Here is a 12,174-nt window from a genome sequence, read left to right on the forward strand (position 1 = left end):
TACACCACAGCCAGATCTGAGCCGCATCTGTGACCTACACCGAAGCTTGGGGCAACACCAGATCCTTAACCTGCTGGCGAGGCCAGGCATCGATCCACATCCTCATGGATACTAGTCAGGTTCTTAATCCGCTGAGCCACAACCAGAACTTCCTCAGCAGGAGTTTTAGAACCAGACAGACCTGGTGTTGCATCCCAGCTCCACCTGGGCTTCCCACAAACCCAGTTTTCTCAGGTCTGTAATAGGGGCACAATACAACTGCCCAACCTCAAGGCGTGTGAGGTTAATGAGACAGGGGATGTCAGGAGCACAGCAGAGAGCCTGGGCCTGTAATTCAGACAGGAAGGTCTGGAGGCTGGTAGGAGGGCCTGGTGGGGCAGGGGTGGTCCTGAGGACCGCCTGCTGCCCGCTCATCTACGCCCTAGCCTCAGCCACCCCCTAGCCTCAGCCAGACAGTGAGCCACTAGGAGGCAGTAGCCTGGCAAGGCTGGCACACAGAAGGATCCCTGAGGCGGCGCGGGGCAGGGGTACGGGAACAACAGGGGATCAAGAAGGAGGGTGTAAGATTGCAGGAGCCTGGAAGCCTGTGGAGAGCTCTTCGGTGTTCTGGGGAGCAGGGCTATGGGAGCTGAAAAGGAGGGCTGTCAGGGTCGGACTCACGGTGGAGAAGCCGCGGCGGCAGCACCGGGAGCCCGGTGACCGCGCAATCGCCCGCCCGCCTGGGCAGTGCACCTGGTGGCCCGGCGCCTCACTCTCTCTACCCGTGAGATGGGCGCGTGCCTGCAGCCCGGCGCCGGCGCCGCAGCGCATGGAGCAGCTAAACCAAAGAGCCTGGCAAACCCGGAAGTGCCTGCGGGCGGAGGCGGGCAGGGGCGGGGCCGGGGGCGGAGCCCGGCCTGCGGCGCCGCGGAGCCGGGAGTCACAGTGGCCGCGGCGGCCCGGGAGGCAGTATCGGTGGCGGCACGGCGGCGACAGTAAGTGCGGGCCGGCTCTTGGGCGCGGGCCTGGCCGGCGCCCAGCTCTTCAGGCTCCCAGTCGCTCCCCGGGCTCGCGCTTTCGGCGGCTTCCCGCCACGGCCCTCCTGCCAGGGCTCCACCGGAGCCTCAGGACCCCGGCTTCTTCTCGCTGCGACCCCCTCCACAGCGTCCCTCCTCCTCCTCTCTGCTCTTTTCTTTCCCCACTCGCCTCTTCCTTCCCCTCTCTCTAGGTTTCCACCTTCTTTCTTCCCGGATTCTCGCCTCTCCTCCTTGTGGATTTCCTGAAACTGGATGTGGGGGACCTGGGTGGGACAAATCAGCCCAAAGCATTCATAAGGTCCCATTTGTCCAAAGTGGGGAGCCGGAGGCAGAGGATGTCGGCAGCCTCAAGGAGGATTCAGCCCTGGCCCTGCGTGTTGCTCTGTGTTTCCAAGCCATGTTTTCCTATAGGTTGTTTCACCTACCAACCTGCCCCCATTTCACAGGTGAGGAAATTGAGGCACAGAGACAGATTGACTTAGCCAGAATCAAACTTCCTGGGAATCAGTGCCCAAGCCCAAAGGATGGCCTGCGGTGGCGCCAGGCCCCTTGAGTTTCTGCTGCTTTGTGCACCTGCTGCCCTTTGCCTCTGGTCACCCAGGAAGGGAGCAGCGCTGAGCCAAGCCAGCTCTTGCAGGTGCCTGAGGAACACACTGAAGGCCACAGCCTGTGTCCTGGGGACACAGTGACTGTCCCTTTTCTTTTCTTTTCTTTTTTCTTTGTAATCCAAAAGCCAGCAGCTAGCTTTCATAAAGAGTAATAAGACTTTGCTCACTCCAGTGCCCTGGCCTGTGACCTGGGTAGAGAAAATTCCTGGCTCCTTGAGAAGCTTGGTCAAGGCTGAATGGTCCTGGACAAATAGACACCTGGAGCTGAGAATGAACTCCAGCTGAGTGTGGCCTGAGTGACTGAGCCGTTGGCCCCTGCCCCCAACCCCTGGAGCTGGAGAATCTGGAAAGAACCACTTGCCCTTTGTCTGGCATCCTTCACGGGTCATAATTTTTACATTTTTTTAAACACTAATTTAGAAGTGATGTGTGTGGCCACACTGGTTAGTTTGTTAGTGCTGAGCTCCCTGTGAATCGAAGCTGGGAAAGGGCTCTGCTCAGCCAGGGGAATTTAAAATAGACTTGCTGACTCGGATGCTCTGGGCATCCGGCAGCCTCCTGCCTGCCTCCTGCAGGGTACATGCACCCCCAGTAGGAAAAAACATCCTGGCCGTACAGTCTCTTCATTCAGCAAACACTGATGAGAGTGCCTCGTGCTGCTGCTTTCGCCTCTGCTCCCAGCTCACCGGCCAGGAGGCTTTCCAGAAAGTCTATAACTGGAGCCAGCAGGCAAGGTTGCACATTGCCAGCCACCCTCCTCCCAGGGAAGCAAGGGGATCCACATGGGCCTCAGACGGCTTGGCTATGTAACCTCACTCTTTTTAAATTTTTTTTGGCTGCACCGTGGCATGAGGAAGTTCCTAGGCCAGGGATCAAACCCTAGATTTAATTTTAACTATCAAAAATGCCTACTATTTGAATGTGGGACAAATCAAGTGACTTTAAGGCCTTGTTCTTTTTTTCATTGTTGTTTTTTAGGGCCGCATCCACGGCATATGGAAGTTCCCAGGCTAGGGGTCAAATTGGAGCTGTAGCTGCAGCCTACACCACAGCCACGGCAACAAGGGATCCGAGCTGCGTCTGCGACCTACACCACAGCTCGCGGCAATGCCAGATCCTTAACCCACTGAGCGATGCCAGGGATCAAACCCACATCCTCATGGATACTGGTCGGATTTGTTTCTACTGCTCCACCATGGGCACTCCCAAGGCCTAGTTCTTTGCATTTGATAAAAAGGAGGCAATAATTCCTGTCCTGCCTAATTCCGAGAAATACTGTGAGGGTCTCTTGAAATAGCAGATAAGGCTCTGTTCCTCTCTGACAGCGTTCCCATCTCACCCAGCTGGCTTGATGCTCTGAGTTAAGGCTCAGCCTCCTATGTGAGTCGAGATCGGTTGATTTATTGGGTAGGGAGGAAGCTACCGCAGAAGGGACTACAGAGTGTCCTCTCCTCAGCTTTATGGAAATATTTCTCATTTATCAAGCTGCTGCCATGGCCTGGGTGCTATATAGAGCATAGAAGGAGGCATGCTTCCTTGCAGCCAAATTCCACAGCCAGCCAGGTGACAAGCCCAGGATGGCAGGGAAGATGCGGATGTTTGTCAGCATTGCCAGCCAGTTGCAATTTATTGTAACTCTTGTGAAAAAGGCTTCCCTGGGTTTGCAGATGGGGAAATTGAGGCTCGGAGCATGGTGACTTGCCCAAGGCCATGTACGCAGCAGTTACTGGCAACCTAGACTCTTTAGTGTATCTTAGCTGCTACCACTGACTGAGAGTTGCTGTCTCCTGGTGGGATGTGATGAACAGAGGTGGGCCCCAGGCAGGAGCTGCAAACCCAGGCTTGGCTGTTTGCAGGGTCTGTGACCTCCTGCTCTTTGGACCTTGGTATCCCCACAAATGAAATGAGAGAGTGGACTCTTCAATGTTTCAGACTGGCTTCTGCAGGCAGCTCTAGATACTGTGCATTTTAAAAAAAAGTTATTTAATTCGAATGTCATTTTTATTTACGACTTTATTTTTGAACACAACACATTCACAACGTTCAGAATTCAAGAGGCACAAAAGATCATACAGTGCCCTCCCTGTGCCCAGCCTCTCTGCACCCAGGCAACCACTGTTCAAAATTTCTTGTGTATCCTTCCAGAGGATAGTATATTTGGTGTATTTTTTCTCTTCCCTCTCTACTCCATCCCTGCCTTTTTTGCACAAAAAGTGCCCTATTCTACACACGTTTCTGCTCCTTACTTTTCTCCTGTAAAGCTGAAAAGAGTTTCTAGAGCATTCTTCCTTCATCAAGGGTCCTAATTCCTTTTGTTATGGCCGCTTAGAAATTCGAATGCCTTGGGACCAGGTTTGCCCTTCTGCCTTGATTGCCACAGGCCCCACTATGCCACAGGATCTTACTCCCCGCCAGCCTCACACGTGGTTGCGACTATGTTGTCCCTACATGGATTGGGCGGGATAGGAGTGGGGGGACCTGAGGTCACTTACATTGTGACAACTTGTCTTTCTCCCTAATCTTTAAACCTAAAGCTGCCTAACCACGCTTTGGTGATCCTGTAGATGCCAGGGCGGGGGCATAGTCAGCTCTGTAGGATGAGTCCCCCACTGTGCCCAGCCTCAGCTTCTGCTCACCTGTCCTGTCTCTCTGCTCCAACAGTGGCCATCGTCTCAGAGGATGACTTTCATCACAGCTCCAACTCCACCTACAGAACTGCAAGCAGCTCTCTCCGGGCTGACCAAGAAGCACTGCTCGAGAAGCTTCTGGACCACCCACCACCCAGCCTGCAGAGGCCTGAGGACCGCTTCAATGCTGCTTACATCGTCTTCTTCTGCTTGGGCATCGGCAGCCTGCTGCCATGGAACTTCTTTGTCACTGCCCAGGAGTACTGGCTATTCAAACTCAGCAACTGCTCCAGCCCAGCCACGGGGGAGGAGCCTAAGGGCTCGGACATCCTGGTAAGGGGTGCTCTTCCCGGAAGGCGGCGGGGAGCAAGCGGGCTGGAGAGGGTGAAGGGCGACTTCACTTGGGTGCACCCTTCCAGGAAGGCTTGCAGTGTGCTGAGAGTATGGATGCAAATTGGGAAGCTGTGTGGCATAAGGTACATAGAAACAATTCACTTCAGCCCTATGACGTGCTCTGTGTTGTGTATGAGGCCTCAGGCTTCCCGTGGCAGGGGAGGATGGAAATGGCTAAGACACAATCCCAGCCTTCACATTGCTTAGTATTTATCTTGGGAAAGAGATGCAAATGATGATTCTGTGCAATGCAGTATGGTAACCCAAGAATCTAGAGTCCATGCCTCCAGGGGCTTCAAAGGGTGGATTTAATAGCCTTAAGTTCAGCAGTGAGTTGCATTAAATTCCAAAAGAGCAGTGGCTACCATGAGATGGAAGGTCATTTTTCTCTCACGTGCAAGTCTGGAGGTGCCAGTCCAGTGCTAATACAATGTTCCATGTTGTTAGGAACCTAGTTGCTCCACGATGTGTTACTTCCAGGTTCAAGATCATTTCATAGCCCAAGATGGCTGTTGGAGTTCTAGCCATTACATCAAAAAGGAAGAGGAGAAGGAGAGGCATAAGGACATAATAGAACAACATGGGAAGCAACACACACTGCTTCAGCTTACATGGCATTGGTCAGAACACAGTCCTGTGATCATATGAGCTGCAAAGGAGACTGGGAAATGTAGTTTTTAAGTGTAGTCTTTATCTCAGAGAACCATGTACCCAGCTCACATGGGAGTTGTGTAGTTTTGGAAGACAAGGGTAATTAAAGACTGAGGATAAGTGGTCTGGTCTCCAGAGAAGAGATCTCTGTGACCCAGAGCGGGTGGATTAGAAGGGTTAGAGACATTCCAGATGGAAGGAAAAGCCTGAGCTATGGCAGGATAGGAGGAAAGTCAGTTGTGTGTGAGGATCTAGTTTTGCTGTATGCAGGGTGCACATGAGAGAAAAGTAAGGCTTGAGATCAGTGCCTGGGCCTTGAAGGCATTGCTCAGGCCCTGAATGTCAAGGTGAGGAGTCTCAAACTGGTTGGCAGTGGCATTAAGCCCTCCCTCACCACTCAGGGCTGCTCACTTTATGGGGTGTCTTTCCTTTGGGCAGGGAGAGTGTTAAAGAAAAAATTATTCTGCCACTTGTTAAAGCAGTAGGGAAGCCTTTACTGAAGACCGTTGCATGGAGTTCCTATTGTGGCGCAGCAGAAATGAATCTGATTAGTATCCATGAGGACATAGGTTCGATCCCTGGCCTTGCTCAGTGAGTCGGGGATCCGGTATTGCCATGAGCTGTGGTAGGTTGCAGCTCCAGCTCTGATCAGGCATTGCTGTGGATGTAGCGTAGGCCAGTAGCTGTAGCTCTGATTCGACCCCTAGTCTGGGAACTTCCATACACCGTGGGTGTGCCCCCGCCCCCAAAAAAGAGTGTTGAAATAAGGAGGAGAGATTGGACTCAGCTCCAAGTACTGCAAGGACAAGCAGGGATTTATAGCCCAGGAGCAGAGTAATGGGGTCAGGGGATGGAAAATTACTAAAAGGAGCCCTCGAGGGTAGGGGGATTTTTTTCCTCATAAATTAAGCATTTTTTTTAAAAAAATATAATTTGGTCTAGTATAAAAATTGTCACTAACCTTACTTGGAAAGTAGCTTTAGCATTTAAAATTCTTTCTTTTTCTTTTTAAATTTGTTTTATTGAAGTCTAGTTAATTAACAATGAAGGGCAGGGGGATTCTCGCTAAAGGCAGACCAGACATAGATGCCAAGGGTGTGGAATGAGGAACTTGACCAGATCTCGAGGGTGACCAGATGTCAAGAGTGGGAGGGTTCTCCATAAACTGGCTTAGCAGGATTCTTTCGAGTCTGGGCCGGGCAGATAGATGACAGGATGGGGGCCAAAGTCAAGGTCTAGTGGAGAAGGGGGCTCAGTGTGGTTAATCTTTGCTAAGAGCCTTGTTGTCTAGGGCAGTGTCTGTTCTCTCTTGAACACACATGGATGGAGGAAGTGGGGGCACCTCTAAGGCATGCCAGGCTGGGGTTGCCAGATGCCCCTCTCTTCCAGGGATGCCTCAGAGGACAAGAAGAAGCTACCCCGGCAGACCCAAGCCATACCCCTCAACTAGCCCAGGAGGTGGCTCACCACCCCTTTTTGGAAAGCACCTTTGAAATCCCTGAGCTAACCACACAAAACCTTCTCCAGGTCTCTAGCAATGAATCTGACGCATGGACTAAGCTATTCCTGTTGTCTGTCTGCAGGGCTCTACCATGGCTCCACATGGGAATCACCCATGGAGCTTTTAAAAAAATTCACAAGAATTCGTGCTGTGGTCCAGCAGGTGAAGGATCTGGCATTGTCACTGCAGCAGCTCAGGTTGCTGCTGTGTCTTGAGTTCCATCCCTGGCCTGGGAACTTCCACATGCCTCAGCAGAGCGCCCCTGCCCCCGCCCCCAAATCCCAGTCTGATTTACCCCAGAGATTCTGACTGAATTAGGCTGAGGGGAGATGTGGACATGGAATTTAAGACTTCACACCCCCTCCTTCAGCCCCAGCCCCTTGATTCTGACACCTTGAGAGGGCTTCTTTCTGTTAACCGAGGAACTCACACCTCCAGGGGCCAGAGCAGTGTGTATAAACTCACTTCTGCAGCCGAAGGGCTGTCCCCGGAATGTAGTTTAGTAATTTAGAGCGTCCTACTCAAGGTGTGGTCTTGGGACTAGGAGTCGCGAGAGCAGAGTCCCAGGCTCCCAGACCGGCTGAGTCAGGAGCTGCCAACCCGCCCCCCTGGCGACTGGCAGGCACAGTAGAGTTTGAGAATCACCGGTGAGGGCAGGGCTTCTGGAAACAGACAGCGTGGGTTCAAGCTCTGTCTCTGTTCTTCGCTCTCCGGCTTCCCTGTGCTGTCTCAGCTTCCAGGTTTATAACAGGAGGATATACTCCCACCAATTTTGTAGGGTTGTTATGAGGCTCAAGTAAATTAATATGCACACAAAGCACTTAGAACAGGGGCTGGCACCACTACTGTGAGTGCTGGGTAAACATTATTACCGTTATTATCATTTGAGGGATGGGGCCCGCACTCCTGAGCCGCATGTGGCCCTGGTGTATTTCCAGACGTCTGGCTTAGCCAGGGTGCTTTATGATCCACTTTTATTTACCAGTGACTCAAGCGTCCCAGCTTTCTGCCAGCCTCTGTAAATCAGCCAGCCCACTTGGGCTTCATCCAGAAGATCCCCTTCTGTCTGGACCAGCACCCAGCCTAGGGGCAGCCCCTAGGGCTGGTCCGTGTGCACAGGTCCTGCCCCCTCCTCTGCCCGCTGCCCCCAGAAGCAGACTCCGGGGGGTGGGTGAGGACCCAAGGTCCAGTCTCTGGGACCAGGCCCTGACCCGGTGGATGGGTGCTGGGAGCCCCTCTCGCTGCAAGGCGATCTCTTCCCAGCTGCAGGCACTTAGCATTCCAGGCCCTGCTACTATGCTTTATTGCCTCTTTCCAAGTGCTGGCAGGTGCAGATGTAGTACCTGCGGCTGCCCGGAGCTCCTGGCTCTTGGCATCAGAGATGGGAGACCTGTCACCCCTCGATTCATGGACCGGGTTTGGGAAGCAAGCATGCTGGGGTGTTTCTGCATTTTGCGGGCCATTTTTCTTTGCCTAATTCCTCATCCCTGCCACCTACCTCCCCAGTTCTTTTCCCCCCTCTCTTCCTGATTTCCCTGCGAGAGGCGGCTGGTCCGCGCTGTCACCTGAGGGCTACTCTGGGTGAAGGAGGGGGGAGAGTCAAATGGGTTTGTCTCCAGCCGCCACCTGCAACTCAATTAGCTGTGGGTCTGGATGTTGCTTTTTCGCTGTGCTTTCCTTCTGGTATTTCCCAGGGATGGATGCCATTGGATGGGGAGCTTGACTCCATAGGCATGTTTGCACAGTCTCCCGCCCCCAGTTATGTCACTTTCAAGGTCACCAACCTTCTCAGGCTCCTTCCCTTCTGCCTGGAGCAGCTTTGGGGTGGTTTAGAAAGCATTTTGCTCACATGCCCCCTTCATTTCCATTCTCTGGAATAAGAACTTGGAATAAACTCGCCATAGGACTGTGGGCCTGGAGCCCAAAAAATTCGAGCATAAACAAGGAAGAATTGATAGGAGAAGATGGTGCAGTGGGGAGCCCCGACAACTGCTGTTTTCTGAGCCCAACTCTGGGCCCACTGGGCTGACAAAGGGGTTACACACATTGTCTCCCATTAACCCTGGTTTTTTCAAACAAGCCAGAGGCTCAGAAAGGTTTAGTAGCCTGCCTCTGATCACATAGCTAGGAAGGGCCATAAACAATGTTATGGAGAATTTAGGTGGATTGATGTCTGCCGAATTTGTCCTGCTCCGAAACTGGTGCAGGGGGACTAGAGACAGGGGCCACCCCACACCCTGGTTGGTTGCACCCTATCTTTCTTCTACGGAGAGCCTGCCCTCAGTCTGGCCTCTTCTTCCACCCTGGGAGCCCCAGGGCCTTAGCTCTAGGCCTGGATTCTGGACCCAGCGTCCCAGCCATCAGCATCCCTTACCTCTTCTCCAGCCCCACCTCCACCCAGCTCCTCCTGCCCCCACCCCTGCCCTGGTCCTCCCCTGGCCTCTGAGGTTTATAAACCATCCCTGAGCCTGTGGGGGCCTCTTTGCCCTCCCCTCGGCCTCCTGCATGTCTGTAGGACTGTAAGCTACCTTTCTGTCCCAGACAGGAGGGTGCTGGCTCCTTCTCCTGGTCATTCTCTGCCAGGAGACCTCCATGGCCCCTCCATACACCTTCTTCTCAGGTCCTTGGCCTGTCCAGGGCTCCTCTCTAAGGAGGGCTCTGGGATGTGTCCAGGTCGTGGACTGGATGTCAGCAGGGCCAGGACCCTGGCCTGGCCACCTACTGCTGTTCCGTCCATCCCCTGACCAGAGTGGGGGCCCATAGCCCAGTCCCAGGGAGTGGGGCAGGAGGCAGATGCATCCCTTACTTCTGAGGCCCTCCCCTGCTGCCCCCCCTGAGTTGGGGGCTCCTCATCTGGGTCCCTAGAATCTACCAGAGTACTTCGCCATCTGGTCCTCACCCCACACCCCTTGGTATTTAGCACTTGTTGTGGGGGAGCCGTGGCTCTCAGCACTTTGCCTGCATTATCTCATTGAGCCCCCAGCCCCTGGTGAGGCAGGAACTGTTATCCCTGATGATAACACCCTTTTCACAGAGGAGGATGCTTCCCCCACCAAGTGGTTGGCTCTTTGGGGATAGTGAGTACAGCTGTCTTACTGTACATCCCTGTGCCTCTAGCACAAAATAGCGTGTGATAAATATTTGTTACATTAGTTATTTTAGAGGGGCGGGAAACCCCATTACCCCAGTCCAGGATAGGAATGGCATGGCTTTGCAACGGAGCCAAAGATCTAGGGGTCACAGAAGGAGTTCCATCTCTTTCAGGTGGGTTGGCAGAGACATGAAGCGGGATGCCTGGTCGACCTGGGAAGGGACCCAGGTTGACCTGGTTCAGCAGGTGGAGGCCTAGAGTGTCTTCTCATTCATGGCACCTTGGTCCTGGCCCAAGCCCTCAGTCTCCCAAAGCAGCAGGATAGTGTGACTTGAGAGCTATTCTTACAATGAATGGCAGAGATCTCAGTTCAAGCAGGGAGGGTTAAAAGCAGTCAGGATGAACCAGTTTAAAGAGGAGGAAACTGGAGGACAGGTCATCAGAGGTCTTGGTAATGATTCTGCAAAGTGCCTGCCACGCGGCCCACCGCCATTGGACCCACTGTCTTACTTCATCTGCAAAACGATCTGGTGAGTGAAGTACTATCATCCTCAGTTTTCAAATGGAGAAACTGAGGCTCACAGATTTGGAGCCACTGACCCAAGGTCATTGGCCAGGAAGTGGCAGAACTGGGATGTGGAGCAGCCAGGAGGTCAGCAGAGCTGGTGCCGGTAAGCAGCGTGCCCTGGCCTCTCCTCCCTGGCTCTGGCTCTGCACTAGAATCCCCCAGGGAGCTGGGAAAACCTCCCCGCCCGCCCCACCCACCCAGTTCCGGTGGCATCGAAGAAGGGGCCTGGGCACAAGCATTTTTCAGCTCTGCAGGTGAGACTAACACGTGGCCACATGATCCAAGGGAAAGCAGGGGTCATGAGCAGCTGTGCTCTGCCTCTACTGGAGCACCCATTGAGCAGGCTTAGGCTGCATGGTGAGCGCCTTGGGTGAGCCCCCTTATAGGACTTCCTCGTAGGACTTCCTGCCGTACAGGTGGTCAAAACTGGCTGGGCGGGAGACCAAGGGCAGGCTCCCTGCTAGAAGTTGGGGGAGCTGCTTTCCTTGGCCTGGTCTTCAGAGCCTGAGGTCCTCAATGGGACCCTTACAGATCGACATGGGTGGAGGGTCTGGTTGCTTGTCTCCCCTAAATACTCAAAGCTGGATTAATTCCTCAGCATGGCTCTGCGGCCCCCAGTGCCCTACAGCCTGGGGCGAGGCTTCAGCTCTGGGCACGCACTTCCTCGGGTGTGAACTAGGGGGCTTCATAGCCACCTTCATCTTCCTCCTCATTTGCCAGCTCCTGGAGAGGGGGCAGTAGGGCTGACTGGGCCTTCGAGGGATGTCCTAGCACCTGGGGTGACACGGGCAAGAGCAAGTGAAGCCACGAGAACGGAGGAGAGGGAAACGCTCTCCTGTGCTGCTGGGGCTGAGGACCAGCCAGCACCCCCTCTGCATCGGGTCGGGGGGTGGACAGTGACCCACCCCTGGAGTTTTAAGAGTAATTTGTTTTGTAGAAGCTTGTCCCATGGGACTGCAGGGTAGCTGGGAGGAGCCCAGAAGGTGACAGAAGAACTGCATTCAGCTCTGGTCCTAGCTGTTCCCCCACCCGCTTCATAGCTGGGGGCCAGCTCTGTGGCCTCTGTGTCGTCTGTGCACATGGACCCACCCGGCAGCACGCACAGAGCACCCCAGATGTGGCTGGGAGGGAAGGCCTGGTATTTACTGCGCACCTCCTACATGCTAGCTGCTGTGTGAGTCCTTGTAACATTCTCTGTAAAGAGAATGTTACCACACCTGCGCCCTGTGCCAGGCTCTGTGCTGGTTCGCTCATTAAGTCCATGGTATTTTTTAGGCAATCTACAGTGTGCCAGAGGCTTTCTTTTCATGGTCTCATTTCGTCCTTACAACAGCCCTGAGGAATAGGTATTATATACCCATTTTACAGAGAAGGAAATTAAGGCTCAAAAATACATGTTAAGTAATTTGTTCCCAGGGGCAAAGTCAGTGACCATCAAGCCGGGTCATCTGAACCCATGGTGTCCACGCCCTTAACCCTGTGCTGCATGTCAGCCTTCCAGATGTTCCCAGACTGCTTTTGATCCCAGTGCACACCCCTTCGAGCAAGACCTGCGTGTCCGTAAGGGAAGCGGCAGTTTCATGAAGCAGCATCTACACTTAAAAAAAAAAAAATTGGAGTTCCTGTCGTGGCTCGATTGGTAACAAACCCGACTAGTATCTGTGAGGACATGGGTTTGATCCCTGGCCTTGTTCAGTGGGTTAAGGGTCCGGCATTGCT

The 12,174-nt window shown here is 53.7% G+C and overlaps 1 protein-coding gene across 1 annotated transcript in view; it reads left to right on the top strand.

Annotated features, from left to right (window-relative positions):
- The first annotated feature begins 469 nt into the window (after window positions 1–469).
- SLC29A3 (solute carrier family 29 member 3) overlaps window positions 470–12,174 on the top strand; it is a 44,024-nt gene continuing 32,319 nt past the window's right edge. Inside the window, exons 1-2 of the mRNA XM_001925631.6 lie at window positions 470–974; window positions 4,286–4,584. Coding sequence (XP_001925666.4) covers window positions 809–974; window positions 4,286–4,584 — 465 coding nt within the window. The 5' untranslated portion in view covers window positions 470–808. The remainder of the gene's footprint in view (window positions 975–4,285; window positions 4,585–12,174) is intronic.

The sequence above is a fragment of the Sus scrofa genome, chromosome 14 (assembly GCF_054392235.1).
Source record: "Sus scrofa isolate SSC_HxYL_T2T_F1_AM1 chromosome 14, Sscrofa_HxYL_maternal_Yorkshire_Landrace_v2.0, whole genome shotgun sequence".
In the NCBI taxonomy this organism is placed as follows: Eukaryota; Metazoa; Chordata; class Mammalia; order Artiodactyla; family Suidae; genus Sus; species Sus scrofa.